This window comes from Belonocnema kinseyi, chromosome 3 (genome assembly GCF_010883055.1).
Source record: "Belonocnema kinseyi isolate 2016_QV_RU_SX_M_011 chromosome 3, B_treatae_v1, whole genome shotgun sequence".
In the NCBI taxonomy this organism is placed as follows: Eukaryota; Metazoa; Arthropoda; class Insecta; order Hymenoptera; family Cynipidae; genus Belonocnema; species Belonocnema kinseyi.
The window spans coordinates 116453884-116473448 of record NC_046659.1 but is presented as its reverse complement, the minus strand read 5'-3'; the positions used below and the strand labels follow the sequence as shown (position 1 = coordinate 116473448).

At 31.0% G+C, this 19565-nt stretch overlaps 1 protein-coding gene across 4 annotated transcripts in view; it reads right to left on the bottom strand.

Moving 5' to 3' along the window:
• Nucleotides 1-1924: 1924 nt before the first annotated feature.
• The window catches only part of LOC117170203 (alpha-1,6-mannosyl-glycoprotein 2-beta-N-acetylglucosaminyltransferase-like), a 72078-nt gene continuing 54437 nt past the window's right edge, over nt 1925-19565 (bottom strand). For 3 of the 4 annotated variants that reach the window (XM_033356813.1, XM_033356812.1, XM_033356814.1), the window contains exons 3-7: nt 15512-15695; nt 12985-13404; nt 10078-10387; nt 4131-4372; nt 1925-2300 (exon numbers count right to left, since the gene is read on the bottom strand). In XM_033356813.1, coding sequence (XP_033212704.1) covers nt 2072-2300; nt 4131-4372; nt 10078-10387; nt 12985-13404; nt 15512-15695 — 1385 coding nt within the window. In that variant the 3' untranslated portion in view covers nt 1925-2071. The remainder of the gene's footprint in view (nt 2301-4130; nt 4373-10077; nt 10388-12984; nt 13405-15511; nt 15696-19565) is intronic. The other variant, XM_033356815.1, reaches the window with a different exon arrangement.

Genomic DNA, 19565 nt, shown 5'->3' with positions numbered 1-19565 from the left:
TGAATTCATCCTGAATACTTTTAAATTCACCTTAAATTCTTTTGAATTCACCTCCAATACTTTGAAATTTACCCTGAATTTTGTTGAATTAATCCTAAATTTATTCATATTCACCCTAAATTATTTAAAATTCACCAAGATTACTTTGAAATTCACTCGAAATTCATATGAATTTCATCGAATTCAATCAAATTATCTTTCAATTATTTAAATTTTTCGGAACTCGTCCGGAATTCCGATAAATTTTTCCAAATGCTGTAAATATATTTTTTAATTTAACTGAATTATTGTAAATTCATTCAATTCTACTGAATTTAGTGCATTTTTTCCTAAGCCCTGTATTATTTTAAACTAACCTTGAATTCTTATGCATTTCATGAAATTCTTTTGAATGCCATTTAATCTTTCTCAGTTAATTCCAAATTTAATGAATTAAATGGTATTTTTAAATAAGCTTGAATTGTTTTCAGTTCACTTAAATTTTTATTAACAGTTCCTTTGCATTTCTATTAAGCCTATCAAATTCTTATCGTTTCCCTTAAATTTTTTCAAATAAACTCGAATTTAATTTCATTTACACTGAATTTTCTTAATTTACCTGGAAATCGTAGGCATTTTGTCAAATTCTTTAAATTCCTCTGGAATTTTTCTTAAATGATTTCAAATTTATTAAAACAAATGTATCTTTTTAAATTCTTATTAATTCCTTTAAATTATTCCAAATTAACTAAAATTTAATTTAATTTAGCTTGAATTCTTTTAGATTCATCTTCAATTATTAGGCATTTCATTTAATTCGTTTGGATTTCAGTTGCATTTTTCTGAACTCACTTTAAATTTAATAAATTGTTTTTAATATTTCTGAAATTTTTTCAATTCACTTGAAATTTCTTTCAAATTCCTTTCGAATTTTTCACAATTCATTCAAAATTTAATGAATAAAATTAACCTTTTTAAATATTTTTGCATTGTTTTCAATTAACTTGAATTTTCTTTCAAATTCACTTTGAATTTTCACGAATCGCCCCAAATCCTTTTCAATTCTCTTAATTATTCCAAATTAACTCAAATTTAATTTATTTCAGCTTGAATTATTTTAAATTAACCTTTAGTTATCAGGCATTTCATTGAATTATACTAAATTTCCGTTCAATTTTTCTTAACTCACTCTAAATTTAATGAATTATTTATAATATTTCTGAAATGTTTTGAATTCCATTGAATTTTTTAAAATTCCTTTTGAATTTTTCTAAATTCATTTCAATTTTACTAAAGTCAGTGGAATATTTTGCATTAATTTTTTTAACTCATTTGGATTCCCTTTGAATTTGTATCAATTTATCTTTCAATTTTTTTAATCGTCTTCAATTTTGTTGATTAATCTTATTTTTTAAATACTAACTGAATTCTTTTTAATTCACTTGAATTCTTCTAAATCCGCTCTGATTTTAATGAATTCAGTAAAGTAATTTGAATTTATTCTCTTAATTTTATAATGCACCAAAATTTTTGTGAATTTTAACGAATTATTTTCATTTTCCTTAGATTTTTCAAAATTCACTTGAGTTTTAGTTAATTCAAGGTATGATTTGTCAAAGTCATCCTGCATTTTAATCAATATCAGTAAATTTTTCTGTTTAAATCTGAAAAGTGAAAAAATGAAAAAAAATGTGCGGAAGCAAAGAAAGTAACAAAAAACGTAACGATTTTTATAGTTATTGTTACCGAAAAAAATTTAACTAGTTAACAATTCGTTACTTATTTACAAAAGTAGCTTATCTTTGCTACCATTATCATTATCAAAAAAGCAACTAGTTACAAAAAATTATTATTTCCAATCACTACCTATTACTAAATTCCGTTCAATTCATAAGATGAGATTAATATCGTTTCTATAAATTAATTTATTAATTAAAAATTCTTACCAATATATTACAAATTATTTATAAATAATAAAAAACCTTAATTTTTTTAAGCCGCAGTATCGACTCTGGGAAAACACAAAAAACAAAAATTGAGCTCTGCTCAACATTTTTTACAAGTATCATCAATCCTTTCAGGCTTGGTAAATTCAAGGTAGTATCAAATCTGGGTTTAACGTAATATTCCAGCAGAGTTCTTGATCCCGAAGATCACCCCAACCTCCATTTGCTTTACCAAGTATTAATTCTTGTGTCGTCCCTGTAAATGTCAGGGTCAATTGAGTTGGATACAGATGATTTTGAACAGATTTGAGTACATTTTGAACTTTCGCTATCACTGCTGTCGATTCGCAGTTTTCTTTATGCTGGTGGATTCCACTGAAAACAGAAATTAATTATTAGATTATCAAAAAATTGAGAAAAAATTGGTTTTGTAGCCTATAACCTTCTCTACATTCCCCTACTTCCCCTTCCACACATCATCCTTCGTCACACTAACTTCTTTCACTATCACTTTCCACTCTCCCTGCTTCCCAATATAATGCTCCTCTTCTACTACTCCTCTTTCTCATATTTTACTACTCGACTGCACAAACTCATTTATAAGTATTTCCTCCACTTTTTTTCACTCACAGTCACTTCTTCTACTTCCCTCCCTTCATTACTGCTAATTCCTCCTAGTTTTCCTCTACTCATTTTCTCTCCCTATATCCACTTCCTCTCTCCTCCTCTACTTCCTCTCTCCTCACATTCCCTACTTTCCCAGCCCTGATTTCATCTTATGTTCCCTACTTTACATATATCCCCACCCTAACTTCACTTTTCGCCTTTTATAGATTTTACTACTACTCCTCTAAACAACCTCATTTATAAGCATTTCCTGTACTCTCTCTTACTCACAGTCACTTCTTCGATTTCTATCTTTTCATTACTGATAACCTCTCTTAGTTTTTCTCTTCCCATTTTCTCTTTTTACCTCTACTTCCTCTCTACTCACTTTTCCTACTGTCCCAACTCTAATTTCACCTTTCTTCTACATTACCTACTTTCCCTCCCTCACTTTACCCTTCGCCAAACTAACTTCTTTCCCAGGTACCTCCCTTTCTCCTTGCTTCTTAAGCCAACACTTCCCTTACTGTGCTTTCCTTCCCAAATCTTCACTTTCCCTCCCTTAAACGCCATGACTTCTAATTATTTCTCCTACTTCCGTTGACTCATAGACAATGCTTCTACTTCTCTTTCCTCACTACCTCTTACTTTCCCTAGTTCTCCTTTTACCATTTCCTTTCACAACCTTTACTTTCCCGTTCCTCCTTAATTACGCTACTTCCTTACCAATAATTTTTTTCTCATTTTCCTACTTTACCTACTTCCTTTCCTTTTCCTTCCTTTCCTTTTCCCTCTTTTCCTATCTCTACTCCTCCACGCCTAATTTCTCTTACTTCCCCTGCCCTCAATGCCCCTTCTGTCACTCCCATAATTAAATTAATAAGATGCTCTACAGGTAGAGTTGTTCTGAGGAGAGGGGAACGATTTTTCACAAAAATAGGTGAATAAATTCTTATAAATACCATGAATGTGAATATTATGTTAAATTAAATTTAAAACGCCTTTAATTTCTAAAATTTCAACAAAGTATATAAATTCTCGACGAAAAAAAATTCCTAAACAAAAATCGAAGAGGTAAATTTTCAGTTAAAAGGTTACTTTGAACTAAAAAAGGAATAAATCATCTCATAAGTTACATTATTTATTAAAAATACAAAAAATTGTGCTTAATATGATAAAATTTTATGGTTTAAAAAATTATTAAAACCAATACTTAGTTAAATAATGAATTTTAAACTGTAATTTTAGATGAAACAATATTTAAGAAATACTTGAAGTGTTATACTTTGAAAGAATTAATTTTCGTTAAGGAAAATGAGTGGTAATGTAGGAAAGGGAAATAGGTGATATTGAGTAGGGAGAGTAGGAGAAGTGACTGTAAGTAAAGGAAAGTAGGGGAAATTATCGGAAATGAGGGATAGTATGAAGGCGAAAGTCTGGACTGGGGAAGGGAAGTAGGGGTGGGTGAGTGTTAGCTGAAGGAGTCAGGAGAGGGGGAAGTGCCAGAGATAGAATTTGGGGAAGGGGTTGGTGAAGGGTAAGTGAGGGGAGGGTAGGTATGAGAGGGGGAGGTTTGAATTAGGTAATTAGTGTATATACCATTCGCCTACGTGAAAGACTCTGTTCGCGAGCATCATCATAGCAATTAATCCAGAATCACTGCGGGGAACAATGCCGGAACCTTTCCTTGGAGGAAGACAATTTCGAGCCACTCGCTGAAGACTATAGTCCCAATTGTAATCATCATATGAACAAAATATTTTAGCACATTTTTTTATTTTACTCCACGTCTCTCTGTTGAATGCCAAGCCCATGTTGGTAATCCATGATGTCACTTCCACCTGAAACAAACAATAAACAATTTAAATATATAACTTGATGGTAATTATTTTTTGTTTCCTGGTCTATAATTAATATTTTTTCAATCTTTGATTTTTATTTCTGAATTATAAAAAAATTGCATTCAAGCTCTGCTGGGATTCGAACCCAGGGCTTTCAGGTTGCCGGTCTGATGCTTTAACCCACTGAGCTATGGACGCATGAGATTAATTTCTTCACACTCCCTGCAAAGCAATATATAAAAAAAAATATATTTTTTAAAACCAAATATAAAAAGATATTAATTCGTTACAGAAAAATAAATTATTTAAAATGAATCTGTTATATCATCAGCGGATGGTACTTTACCGACAGTAGATAACCCTCCACAGCCGTGAAGGTAGAGAATCCACAATATCGATCAAGTTAATAATCTTTAATAATAGAAAATTCTAAACGTCTTAATCAGAAAAGATGAAAAATAATTGTTCTAAATATAAATTTAAATTTTTTCTTGAAGAAAGGATCTTCTGATGATAGAACAGATGCATTTTAAATAATTACTTGTATCATTAACATTTTGCTAAAATAAGCGTTATTTTCTCGAATGAAGGTTCTTATTCTGATCTCTCTAATAGCTTAATGGAAAAGCACCTAACCGGAAATCAGAAGTTCTGCGTTTCGTTTCCCAGTGGAGCGAAAAGAGAAGATTCTTTTTTTTAAAGAAAAAGTTTTAATTTATTTGGAAAAAATTTATTTTCCATCTAGACTTATTAAGAAATTAAGCATTTTCTGTCATTAAAGATTTTTAACTTAATCGATATTGTGCATTTTCTGCCTTAACGGTTATGGAGGGTTATCTACTGTCGGTAAAGTACCATCCGCTGGTGATAATACATATTCATTTTTAATAGTTACTTGTAACATTACCATCTTTCTAAAATTAGCGTTATTTTCTTGAATTAAGGTTCTTATTCTGATCTCTCTAATAGCTTAGTTGAAAAGCATTCGACTGGATATCAGAAGTTCTCTGGTTCGTTTCCCAGTGGAGTGAAAATAGAAGATCCTTTTTTTGAAGACAAAAATTTTAATTCATACTTGAAGAAATTATTCATATTCAATTCTCAATTTCTGTTCTTTTTAAATATTTCCGATTCTTAAATTTATAATTTTAAAAAAATCATAGGAATATCGTGTTTTGTTGCAAGTTTCAGGGTAGTTTAAAAAGAAGACTTTATTTCTTTTTTCTACGGTGGTTTCGCTACAAATATTTCTTTTCACTAGAGTAAACAATTTGTTTAAGTATATGTTTGTATGGTATAATTAGGTGAAAATCTGTTATATTTACATTTTATCTGTCCAATGGTTAGTTTCAATAAAATTTTAACAAAAAGAATAAAACATTTCAACAAGTTGACTTCAACCATAAAAGAAGAATTTATAAATAATTAGTTGAGTAGTCAATCGAAAAGATGAATTTTAAACAACAAGAATAATTTTATTTTATATTATTATAATATAATAATATATTAGCTAATAAAATAAATAAATACAATATTTATAATATTTGAATTTAATATTCAAAATTTTTCACTATTAAAAATGGATTTTCTGTCAAAAGACGAATTTTCCACAAAATGATTTAAATAAAAATAAAGAAATGAATTTTCAATGAAATGGATAAAGCCTTAACCAAATAAATGAATTTTAATCCAAAAAGTAGAATGTCAAATTAATAAAGATATTTTTAAGACAAAAAATGGAATCCAAAAGTTCTCAGTTTGAAAGTTTAATTTTTAGCAAACAGAAACGAATTTTCTATCAGTTGAATTCAACCATAAAAGACGAATTCTTTATTAAATAGTTAAATCCCGAAACAGCAAGATTTATTCTCAACAAACAAATAAATTTTCTGACCAAGATGTCGAATTTATAAAAAAAACGACATGATTTTTCTACCAAATATTTGAATTTTGAACTTATAAAGGATAAATTTTCAACAAAAAATGGAATATATAGTTCAGTTTTGATATAAGAAATTAAGTTTTAACAAACAAAAAAACAATTATTTTTTAAGAAAAAAGTTAAATTTTCTACGAACGAGGTAAATCTTAAATAAATTAATTTTTAATAAGTCGTTCAACTTTGCATCAATTCGTTGCATTTTTATCCAAAATAGATAAATTTTTAAACGAAATAGTTAAATTTGGACCCAAAAAATGAACTTTTTACCAAGAATTATAATTTTCTACCAAAGAAGACGAATTTTCATTCAATAAGTATGATTTCTCAACAAAACAGTTACTTTTCTATCAGAAAATTAATTTTCGATAAAATAGTGAATTTTCAACAAAAGAATTTTGTTGTTGTTGAATCTTTAAGCAAAGAGATAAGCCTTGAAGCGAAACTAAAAAAACTTGGTTACCGACTGACCTTAACTTGCAATTAAATATTATTAAACAAAAGATTATACTCAAATAATTTATTATTTTGCAGGCATCTCTAAAGATTTATGATGCAATCACTTATTGTTTTTCTGGATTTTTTTGTTTCCCCCTTTTTTTTATTGAAAACTAAACACTGGAAAAATGAATGTTAATAAAAAGAATTCTGGCTTGTTATTATATAGCAGCCCATGCTAATGTTAAAAAATTTACTTTACGAATTAGAAAAATTCCATTTATTGAGACACCAGGGCCAAAGCTTTCAGCGTTTTCGAGCGTCGGGCGAGTTTTTTAATTCGAGAGCCACCTTTTTCCTTGATTTTCGAAAAAAAATGTTTACTTTGAGATTTGGGACCAAATTTTTTTCGGCTTTCAATTTGAGTTATGGTTTTAATCAAATCCCAATGGATGATGATTCGAAAAAGTGCACTGCTTCGGCCATTTCAACTTTAATCATCTATCGATGGGTTGACAAAATGCTTCAGCAACGTCCCATACAAGAATGGATACGCCACTAAAAGGACTGACCGGGAAAATTTCCTCTACCTTTCTGGATGACATTGTCGTGTTAAGGAAAACTCAACAAGAGTACAACAAAAACATAGTCGCATTATTTGAACGTCTACTTGAAACTTGGTTGAAATTGAAGGCTGATAGTGCGAGTTTTTGAGACCGGAATTTAAATATCTAGGGCACTTGATAACAGAAGATGGAGTAAAACCTAACCCGAATAATTATCAGCGTATTACCACAAATTTATCAAAAATTATTTCACTACAGCCAAGCCGTTTACGGCACTAACAAAAAAGAATTAACGAAACGAGCGGACTTTAGTCCACAAGAGAAGCTTCCTGAAATTGAAAAACCGTCTCGCAAAGAGGACATGCTGCTTGTTATATTTCAAGAACTTTAAATGAACCATAGTTAAATTACACCACCACAGAGAAGGAACTTTAAGCGATTGTATGGGCAATAAAATGCATGCAACCCATCAACTGGAAGATGTTTCAGGAAACTTACCCGCAAACAGTAGTAGAGGGAGAATTACCAAATGAAGTTAATCAACCCATAGCGAAAAGATTAGGAAATCACGAGCCGAGATACGAAAAGGAAATTTTCAAGGAATACTCTTTGAAAACGGATCGCAGGCCCAGAAAGTTGAAAATCAAATCTGTAGCAGGCGGAAAAAACTGGATTAAAGTCAGCAAGAATAATATTTTTTCGTTGTTGCGAAAAATCGTTTTTAAGATACCAAACTATATCGTGCATCCTAACGGGCTGAAATAATACTATCAGTAACCGGGAAATTATAACAACTTTCAGCATAAGGAAAAATGAAAATTTACATAAATGAGTTTTATTATAATAATAATCAAATTTGAAAATTGGAGAATTATACTTTATGAACAGTAATTTTGCAGCCTTCTCTGGCTCTAATCTTTTTCTGAGAGGATCGTATATTAGGCCAGCTCCACTAAACAATTGTTCGCTGGGAACGCTAGCTGGTGGAGATGATAAAAATCTTCGAGCTATTTCCGACAGAATTTTCAGTTCACTCTGATTAACTTTCCACCAATTGAGTGGGTTTTCATCCAAATCTAGTCTTTTTTTATTGCGATACATAACAAGTTCTTTCCGAAGAAGAATGTCGGGGCTACTGTCGTCAGGTTCTTCTTCACCTTCATCTTCGCTTGATGAATCTAACATCATGGCAAGATCGCTTTTAAAGCCACTGTTATTACCCATACCAGATGTCCCTGGTTCAGGACCGAGAGCATCTTCCAATCTCCTCCTTTTTGACGTTTCCCAACTTGGTGACGATTCAGGAGATCCAGTGGAAACTGGATCATTTACGATCTTCAAAATAGCATCCTTTATTTTTTCTTCCGTGACTGGTTTGAAAAATTTATCTTTATAGCGAGGGTCTAAATACGTTGCAATAGCAAATAAAGTGTTATCTTCTAAGGAAGAAAACTTAGCTGAAAATTGTGTTTTCAGATTTGATGCTGCCAACCGAATCGGATCTGTCTCTGATGGTTTCGCTAAATAGTCGTCAAGTTTTTTAAGAAGAATTTGAATGATGGGAATCACAGATGATATGAGAGCCTGTGAGCTACTCATTTCATGAGTGGCTTCTTCAAAAGGTTTCAGTAGTTCAAGACAACATTCTATTACTCTCCACTCTTCTGGAAAAAATGATTCAATTTTGTTGTCATTTGCGTAAAGACTCAAAGCATCTTTTATCTTAATAAAACGCTCAAACATGTAGTCTGTGCTGTTCCAGCGCGTCACCCAATCCTGGAATACTTTCAAATGCGGTTGATTTAGCCTATCTTGAATTTTCTCAAGTTGCTTTTGAGCAATAGTTGATTGTTTGAAATGATTTGAAATTTTTTTACATTTTTCTTTGACGTCTTTTATGTTTTCCTGTGATTGTAAACCATGTCTTATAGCAATCTGATTCGAACAAATTTCCGGGCGTTTTGTATAAAAATTCGAAAAAAAATTTTTGTAATGCATTTTTGGACCACCCTACTGTACATTCGTTATTCCAATATTTCAAATACAATTACATGCCTGCATCATCTTTTTTTTTCTTCATCTTGTTCTCATTATTCGCGGTTTCGAATAAAAGAAACTCTTCCGGGTGCATTGATTTCAGGTGATTTTTCAAGGAAGTAGTAGTACGCCCCTTCCGCGAGTAACTTTTATCACATATTTTACACTCAGACTTCTCCGAATTATTTTTGTCTAATTTAAAGTAAGTCCAGATATTGCTTTTTAGTGGCGGCGTCATTATTTACCTTTTCACTCAGTATTAAAACACGAAATATTGATCAATTTCACACAAAAAAAAAAACACAATAAGCACGGTTTTCAGAGACCGTATTAGGCTATTAATTATACGCAATGAAATTCATGAGTCAAGTCACGACGATAACTAAACCAAAACAAACAAAACGTCGTCCTAATATGGCTCAATCAGCGAAAGAAAGCGAGCACGCGCCACTCTGACACCGCCCACTTTCTTTACATGTCGTTACTTGTTGGCCGCTCTTGGGTAGTAGATCGACATCCGCATCCGCGAAAACTCCGCATCGATTGATGCGGATGCGGATGCAGATGCAGATGTCTAAATTCATGCAGAACATCCGCAATTGCGGATGCGGATGCGAATATTCGCAACACCCCTGGTGCCAACATGCGAGAATCAGGTAATTAGAGTCAGTATAAAAACATTAGAAACAAATCAGGATTAATTAATCAAAATTAACGATACTTACTTTGTGATTGAATTCAGAGTAGGAATCATAAGTTGTTAGGTGTGTGCCCAAAGTGAGAACGTTGCACCGTTCGCAGGAATATTCGCAGGTACGTTTCATCAATCTCAGGACGTGGAGAAAATCTTCAGCGACGTAGTGATCCTCTTCGAGAAAGAGGACCATACCGTCCTGATTCCTGGTCACTTTCAGTTGGTCGAAAACTCGATTTGCTTTCCACCACCAGTGATGCTTTGTCTGGGTGTATTTAGCTTCTCTGTAGTGTCCATAGAGGTCTGGATGTTCGGCGTTTTTGCATTTTAGCAACAATGCCCTGTAACAAAATTTAATGTTGAAACCGCTTTTTAAAAATATTTTTTCAGACCAATGAATTCCCTTTTAGCATTTTTTAAAAGAAATATCCGTCATATTGGATCCATAATTTTGCATTTGTAACTTTCGACGTCAAATTCGAAATCAGCTACCCAAAAAACCTCCTTGCACTAAAGGTTTGGGTAAATATGTTCAAAGTCAACAATTTATACCGCCATTTAGGATCCGCCATTTTAAATTTTCAATCTTTGACGTCAAATTTAAATCAACGACCATGAGTTATGCCTTATATCAAGTTTTGTACTATATACTGCTTTCACTACCAGTCTAAGGGTTTTTTTCATAACTCTGGCCGTCTCTCTCCTCTCAATATAGCACATTATCCATAGCCATTTCTTTAGTTCTTACCCCCTTTCCATATTTATAGATTCCATTTAGCATCTCATCTGAACCATCTGCCTTTCTTCTCTCATTATATCTAATATCTTGATTGTTTTTCCCTTTTCATGTCCTATTTCTAATATGTTTACTCCCTCCTCTATCCTTTTTTCTCTTGCTCTCTCTCAACTACCTTCTAAATCTCTTCTGTCGCCCTAGCTTTCTCTGTTTCTTTTCCAAATCTTTTATTGCTCTCCTAATTTTTTGTAACACATCTGAGTATACTTTTCCCCCCTTTATTCTGCACTACTTTTCCCTTCCTCTACTTTCTTCCCTCCTTTCTCACTTCCTTCTTTTCTTCGCATTCCTCATCTCATATACTTCTATTCTCTCCTTCACTAAATTTTTTCTCCCTTGTACTTTCTTATTCTTATTTTATTTCCGCTATAAGTATTTTTATCTCTTCGATTATATTTTGTTCTCTAATTTTTGGTATTCTCTACCTTTACTTTAACTGGTTTTTTTCCTTATATTGGCCAGTCCCCTTTTTCAGTTTTCTGTACCTTGACTTCCTTTAGTTGCTTTAATTCCTTCACTTCATTTTTATCTTTTTTTTTTAAAGAATCTCTTCTCAGTTGAATTTATCTATGCTGGGAAAGTTATCCAAAACTATATAATACACGTCTAGTTTCTTGATTATTCTTAACTAGTCCTCAAATATCACGTGTATATTCCCCTCTCTATGTTTCCGATTAAGATAAATCATCTCATCTGCTTCAAGCTCTTCAACAATTTCTTTCCTTTTCCATTAAGTATCTTGTCTCCGGCTATTTTTTTCGCTATTCTCATCATTCCTTTCCTCCTTTATCTCCTGCTCTCGCATTGTAATTTCCTATCATATTTTTATTTCTTTTTCTCCCCAGCAGTTCTCTCATCTAATCTAACTTATCCTTCATATTTTTGTAAATGAACCCCAAATATCTTCCATCTCTCTCCTCCCATATTTACCTCTTCTACTATCAATTTTTCTTTTCGTTCTTACATCTCTTCCTGATTTTTTCTTGTTATACATTTCTTTCTTTTTCCCTTCCACATTTCTTCATTGATTTGCCTTTTTATTCCTCTTTAATGCATTTTTAAACTGAAATCTGTAATTTCTTGTTCAGTTAACGGGGTAAGTTAAGGGACGTATTGAGAAAGAAGAAAGAATCTCGTAAAAAGTAGGAGCAAGGATCTAGATATAAAAATATGTATAAATAGTTGTAAATAGAAATGATTTAGATAACATAAAATACGAGAAAAGAAAAAACACGATATTTCATAATGAACTAGAGGGTTGTATCTGGAAAGGACGTGTTAAGCCATAACTGTTATTCACGCCTTTATTCATGCCTACTTTACTGTTCGTTGACGTCGTTAATGGGTGTTGCGAAGAGGCGTGGTCAATATAATTGGGCTTTAGTAAGAGAAATGGGTGTGGAAATATGTTGAACTTTGACATATGACTAATTCTTACAGGCGTCACTAATAAAATTATAGTAGTAGATAGGCGATATCCCCAAATTATGCGTATATGTTTAGTGAAAAATAGTAGTAGAAAAAGGCATGGTCGAGGGGCATGATCAACGGACGAGGGCGTTAAAAACGGAAATAGAAATGGTGACAGGTGGATATCTGAGGTATGACTATTGATAATAAGCGCGACTAAGAGGAGTATCTAATAGTAGATAGATGACGTGCCAAAGGGAATCAAATCTAGTTATTAAATAAGGACGCTGGCAAAAGTTAGTGTTAAGAGTCGTGCTTACTTTAAGTGTGCGTTAGCAAGGAAAATGGGCATGGGGATGTGTGGGACTCTGGGATATGACTACTGCTAATAGATGTGAGTAAGAAGAGTGTCCAATAGTAGAGAGGCAATGTGCCCAAAGTAAGTAGATCTAAAAAAAAAATAGGAGTAACAAATGTAGGAGTTAAGGGGCGTGCTCGGTTAAAATGCGTACTAGCAAGGAAAATGTGTCTAATAGTAAGTAGTCGGTGTGCTCAAGGACAGAAGACCTGGTTAGTTATAATGGGAGTGGCAAAATACGGGACTAAAAGGCAAGTTTAGTCAAATGGGAGTGGTTTAAGACGGAGTTAAGGGGCGTGCCTAATGAAGAGGGGGCGTGGTCAATTTAATTTGAGCTATTTTTCATGACATCAAGTGAAAATGAATTTCCTTACTGTTTTTGCGTAATGTTTCTCGGACAGTCGCGTGGATCCTCGCCTGGAAAAGTTCGAGGATGAGTTTGGATGCTGTATGGATAGAAAATTTGCATCACTCGACAAAAGTCGATGCTCTGGACGAGGTAGTTGATGTCTGGATCCCAAAAATCGTGGCTAAAGATGAGCAAAGATTGCTCTATATCTTTAGCCTGTGCAAGAGAAGCAATCAGGTGCGCCAGGTAAACAAACCTGGTGTGCACCTGGACGACTATCACAGTTGTATCCGGAAAAACGGGTCCAAAAGTTTCTTCATTGTAGACCCTCTGCTCTGAGTTGATTTTATCGATGTTTCGACGGATTTCACTGATTTCGGTGTCTGTCAAGCTCCGAGACGTTGCGTTCGTTGTCGCCGTAGCATTGTGCCTTTTTTTTAAAAGCCTGGAAATTTTGTATTTATAATTAGGAGCTAAGTATGGGGTTTCTCAAAAACTGCGCCACGGTATGTTGAATACTTTTCCTAGATCACAGATCATCACGTAAAGTTTCAAGCCCCCAGGGTGACGTCACAATTACGACCATCTACCCCAACCCTCTTTGTGTCAACATTTTGATCTCTATTTAATTTCATTAAGGCCGTAAATAAAATACAAAAACTACTCAATAATAATTGAACACACTTAAACCGTAAATTAACTTCAACCGTAAAAAATAACGGGTGTTTTTTTAACCAAATAGTTGAGTGGTTAAGCCAACAAGAAAAAGTGTTTCAACGACAATTGAGTTTTCAATCCAAAAAGATCAATTCAGAAATTCTATCTATGTAACAAAGTATGTGAATTATTAAAAAACCACCCGATTTTTCCACAAAATAGTTCAATTTTCAGATAAAAAGAAAAAATCTTCGTCAAATAAATTAAATTTTTAAAAAAGATCAAATTTGAACTAGGTAGTTTAATTTTTAATAAACAAAGAATAATTTCGAAAAAAACTGATTTTAATAAAAAAGATTGATTTTAAGTTATAAATATAATAGTTGATATTTCAAACAAAAAATATTTTTATTTTAAATAAAAAACAGTCCAATTTTACAAATAATTATTAATTCTCAAGGAAAAATATAATCGTTGACATTTTAAACAAAAAATATTTTAATTTGAAGTCTAAAATAGATAAACTCAATAAAAAAGATAAATTTTCAACACTATAGTGGAATCTTCACACAAAACGGAATAATTTTTAATTAAACTTCTACTCAAATTTTAACCAATTTTTTTAACCAACAAGATCGATCTTCAACTAGTAAAATGGATTCTTAACAAAGTAGTTACATTTTCAACCAAGTAAATAAATTTTGAATAAAGAAGATTAATCTGGGAATAAAATAGAGGCATATACAACAAAATAGATTAATTTTCAACCAAACAGTTCTATTTTTAACTAAAAACAATGACTTTTTAACAAATAATGAAATACTTACATTTATAGATAAATAAATTAATTTTCAACCATAAATAGAAGAAATTTCAATAAAATAATTACTTTTAACTAAGAAGTTTAATTTTTGATAAAAAAAGATAAAATCTTAATAAAAAATTTAGTCTTTAGATTTTAGCAAGAAATATCAAGTTCAAGTAAACAAATTGAAAAATTGGGTCCCTTAGGTTTTTAAGGAATCCAATGTAGAGTATTTATGAAAAAAATCTTCAGTCAATCAAGGAACGTACCCTGTTGACGAATTGGTCAAAAAAATAATTATTGAACGATTATACAAAAAATAGGAATTTTAATTTTCTGTATTATGTCGGGGGGGGGGGGGGGGGGGGGGGGGGGGGGTTGACCACCAAAAATAAAAAATATAATTTTCTACGGTTAAAATTTGGACCACCCTAGTGTGACGTAGTTTTCGAACGACCGCTAGAGTAAATTTGATGTATTGTAACATAATAATATTAGGGAAGAGATTATTTAATTGTTGCCTACCTGATTACTCTACCCCTATTATTTAAATTTCCCTCACGTAGCAGAGTCATCATAAGACGCTGTCACCCACCCTTGCAAAAAAAAAAAAATAAATAATATGCCATCTTTAAATTTTCTAATCAATAATTTACAAATATTATATTCTGAATCTACGTTTTCCACTAAATCCTCATTAAAGATGCTATTAATATTCTAAATTGATTAATTTTAAGCTTGCAGACTTCTAATTTCCAACTTCTGACGGAAAAGAACATATCGCACTTATTCTAGTTTTGAACTTGAAACAGTAAGTAAAATGTGATAGGAATTTCCAAAAAACGTAGATGTTGTATTTAACATTTCTAAATTACTTATTGCAAAATTGGAAAATTTGTTTCTCTTATTTTTTTCCTTATTTGTATAAAGGATGCCTCTGCTGGCAAGGGTTGACGGCAGCGCCTAACGATACCTCACCTACAGGGGGGACAGTTAATAAGTGATGTAGACTTCAGAGAAAACAGGTAGACGAAGATCAAATAAAACTCGCCTAATAATTAGGTGGTATAATTTTGTAATGAAAACAAACCTGTGAAATTCCTGGGGTATTTGTGAAAAATAGGTTTCATTGATGGATGTTTTCCTAGGCCAATCACGAATTGTCAGATTGATTACGTAAATTTGAAACCAAAAGAAGGTTACAAATAACACAAGGGCTAAAGTTCTGGTGAGACACCCAATATATGTGTTGCTTGTTCCGAAGATTGATAAGGCTAAAATTATTTTCAAAATTATTATTTTGTGTTCGCAGATTCCGACCTTACCGACTTCGAGAACATTATGCAGCTGCAGTGGTTCATGTCCGTGCTAAGCTTTTAGAATGCTCTCTTAGGGTCTTGATGGCGTCGAAAAATAAGATTGCAAAATTGTGATAGAAGAATTTGCCTAAACAACTTCAAGGTCATGAATTATCTCAATTAAGCATTTCACGTAAACTCTTTCAAGCTCATATTCTAATTTGTCCTCACATTATATAATACAGCATATAGCTTTCACGAGGATTCATTTTGATGAAAAAAGATATTTCGGGTTTCAATCGTGTAAAATTCGTAGTTTTTTACACAATTGGAACCCGAAATATCTCTTTTTAACAAGCATGACAATGTTTAAGTGAAATAATTAATTGAGATAATTCATGACCTAGAAGTTGTTTACTCAAATTCGTCTATCACAATTTCGCACTAACATTTTGTGAGGTCATTGGGACATTTAGAAAAAGTTCTAGAAACTTAGCGCGGACAAGTGCCACTTCAGGTACCAAATATTTTTCATGCCGGTAAGGTAGGAATTTGTGCCTAGAATATTCAATGTATATCCATATAATTTCTATTTTTGAACTAAATTTTCTAAATAATTTTAATACAAACGAATTTCCAATTTAAATTATTTTTCTTTTCTAGAAGGCTATTTTAACTGATTGCAGGGAACTAGATTTCGAAAATGATCGGATCAATTTAGACTCGGGTTAACAAGAGTTTTTGGAAAAACGATAAAAAAGCGCCGCGATGTCTGAATATATCGTCATTTCCTCTGCTTGCACATGCCAACTTATACATATATGCATTCCTGCTATAAAAAGTTATTTCCGGTTATATAAAGTTATTTCCAGTTTCGACGAACCTCGAATATACATAATACATGTGCACGTACACTAAATGTAAATAGTAACAATAATTTTAAAATATTTTAAAATTATTTTTCAATTTTTGTTAATAATGATATTTTTAGATTGGGGTGTTGCATAGTAGCGTCAGATGGGTTTTATGGACAAGTTAGTTACAGGTTAGCTTACAATTTTTAAATTTCCCGAAAAATGAAAAATCCAGAAATTTCAAATTCTGAAACGGAAATAAAACTACTGATAATGTTTAATCCCGAAATAAGAATTTCCCAAAAAACTGAAATACAAATTTACAAACTTTCGAAAATAATACATTGCCGAAAATAGTAAATTTCCGAAAATTCCAATTTCGAAAAACGTGAATTGATTAAACATTTTTTTCACAATTAATAATATGCACGATTTTTATTACCTGACATCAAATTCCAATATTTTCAAGTAAATTGGATCAACAAAAACAGATTTTCGTCTATTTGCGACCGACCATTTTCTTTTTTTTTTTAAAGAAGTCAATTTTCAATTCCTTGACATGATTCTTTGGTTCAAGTTTAAGAAATTTCATGCTAGAAATTTTCAACTGTATTCAAAATATGTGCTTAATCTAAAAATTCATATCTTTCCAAAATTAAAAAAAATTATAACCTGAGTAAGAGTATTTATTACAAAATTTTCAAATTCAAGATGAGAACAAGTATTAAGCGGTTTGAAATTAAATGAAAATTTTCTTGAGGCAATAAATAATATACATTGAAGAATGAATGAAAAAATATATGAAGTTTTAAAATTATATAACTTTAATCAAATTTAAGCTGAATACATTAATTTATACATACAAATTGGTTTCAAAATCTTTGTAAGTATTATCTTAAAAATAAGTTATTAAAAAGATTGTTAGGAATTTAACGAAAAGTTTGTTGTTATCTCGGAACTCGATTTTTTCCTACAATGTTTTGAAAATTCAGAAAAATAAAAAAATATCCTATAAACTTTGCAGATTCTGTTTGAAAGTTTTGGGAATATTTTTCAATATTCTTATAAGACTACTTTTTCAAAAAGAAATCATTTTAATTTTTCTAGCGATTTTTATAACTTTTTTTTTAAAGCTTCAAAATTCTTATACGGCTTCTTAATGTTTTCTTCGAAATCTTAAAAAGTCTAAATTTTGTTTTAAGTGCTTCAAAATCTTTTCCAATTTCAAATTATTTTGGAATCTTTTCAAGACTTCCAAATATACATTAAACAAACATCCTCGAAAGTTTTGGATTTTTAATAAGTTTGTATTATTGTAAAGATAACCACTTTTAATTTGATATGGAAATAAAGTTAGGTCCGTTTTTAGTAAATGATATAATTAATCAAATCCATCGCTTTTATTGGTAATGCAACAGTGATGATTGTGTCACATTTTTTATTGCATTTGCATGAAATATATTGCATGAAATATAATATATTATATTTCACAAATATTTCATTTTTGTCTGTTAATTCCAGATTTCCAAAAATAAAATTTTTTAAAATGTTCCAAAAGGTTTCAAAGATTCTAATCGACTTAAAGGATTAACAATTTTTTACTGATATTCAAAACATTTCACAACGATTTGAGATGGCTAAAAAATCCCGAAAAATAAAATCCCGAAACTGTAAAATTCCCGAATCAGAAAAATCAAGAAAAATAAAATTTCCAAATGATAAAAAAATTCCCGAATTGTAAAATTTCGGAAAAACAAAATACCAATAGAATAAAAAACCATGAATTAAGCAATAATTTTTTTTTAGAAATATTGTTTATTGATTAAAAGTACAATAATCAATTATTTTTTATGTTTAAAGTTTTTAAAATTATTGTTTGAATTAAAAATAATAATAATTGAAAGCAACTTTCATCTCGAAATATATACCTTTTTCAAATATTGTTATTTTAAAGTTATTTTAAATTCAAACAATAATTTTAGAAACTTTAAACATTAAAAACAATATTTTGGATAAAAATATTTTCATATTGTGTTTTTATTAAATACGTTAAAAATGAATCTGTGATATTATCGGCGAATGATACTTTACCGACAGTAGATAAACCTCCAAAACGATGAAGGCAGAAAATCCAAAATATCGATCAAGTTAAGAATCTTTAATAACAGAAATTGTTTAACCCGTTAACGCCCAGAATGCCTCTTTGGGTACACCACACTTTCTGGATTTATAACTCGTGCAATTGAAGGTATGAAAAATTGATCGACACATATTTTTGAAGCTTAAGATCTCTACTTTCCGATGGTGTGCATGAAAATGTGATAAAGTGTTGTTAATTATGAAAAAATGTCGTTTAAACAAAAAAAAAACACAATTTTTTCAAATTTTTTTTTTATAAAATCAAGTTTTCCGAATGGTTCCCAGTGAGATATCTACTTGGAACCTCAATAACCGGTGGCATAATTACCTAAGCTTTCAGAATATATAGTTCCGAGATAAATTTTTTATCTTAGTGTATGCAAAATGGTTCGTTAATAACAAAATTTTTGCGAAAACATTCATGAATTTTCTTCTCAAAAAGAATGATCTTTTCGAGGAAGTGCAAAAGGAGAAAAAGTTCTTAGAATCGCTCTAAGAATACGTAGTAATTTTTTCAGAATTTTTTAAATATTTTTTTTTGATTTTGCATTTTGTCAATTTTTTAAAAATTAAAAAATTTCTCCAAAAAATTTTAAAAAATTCAGGTGAATTCTTTGTTCGATTCTAAAAACTTTTTATTCTTGATAATTTTTGCTATAAGCTCATGGTTCTCAAGAAAAAAATTCACAAAAGTCATCATTCTTGATCACATAAGTCATATGCATTCGCAGATCGATCGTCTGTTTGCCTTAAACGAAGTTTACGTTGCCCGACTATCACCAACGTGGAGGTCGACGAATATAGATAGTCTTCCCCCCTTTTTTGCATTTTTGTGAATTTTATACCTTTTTTT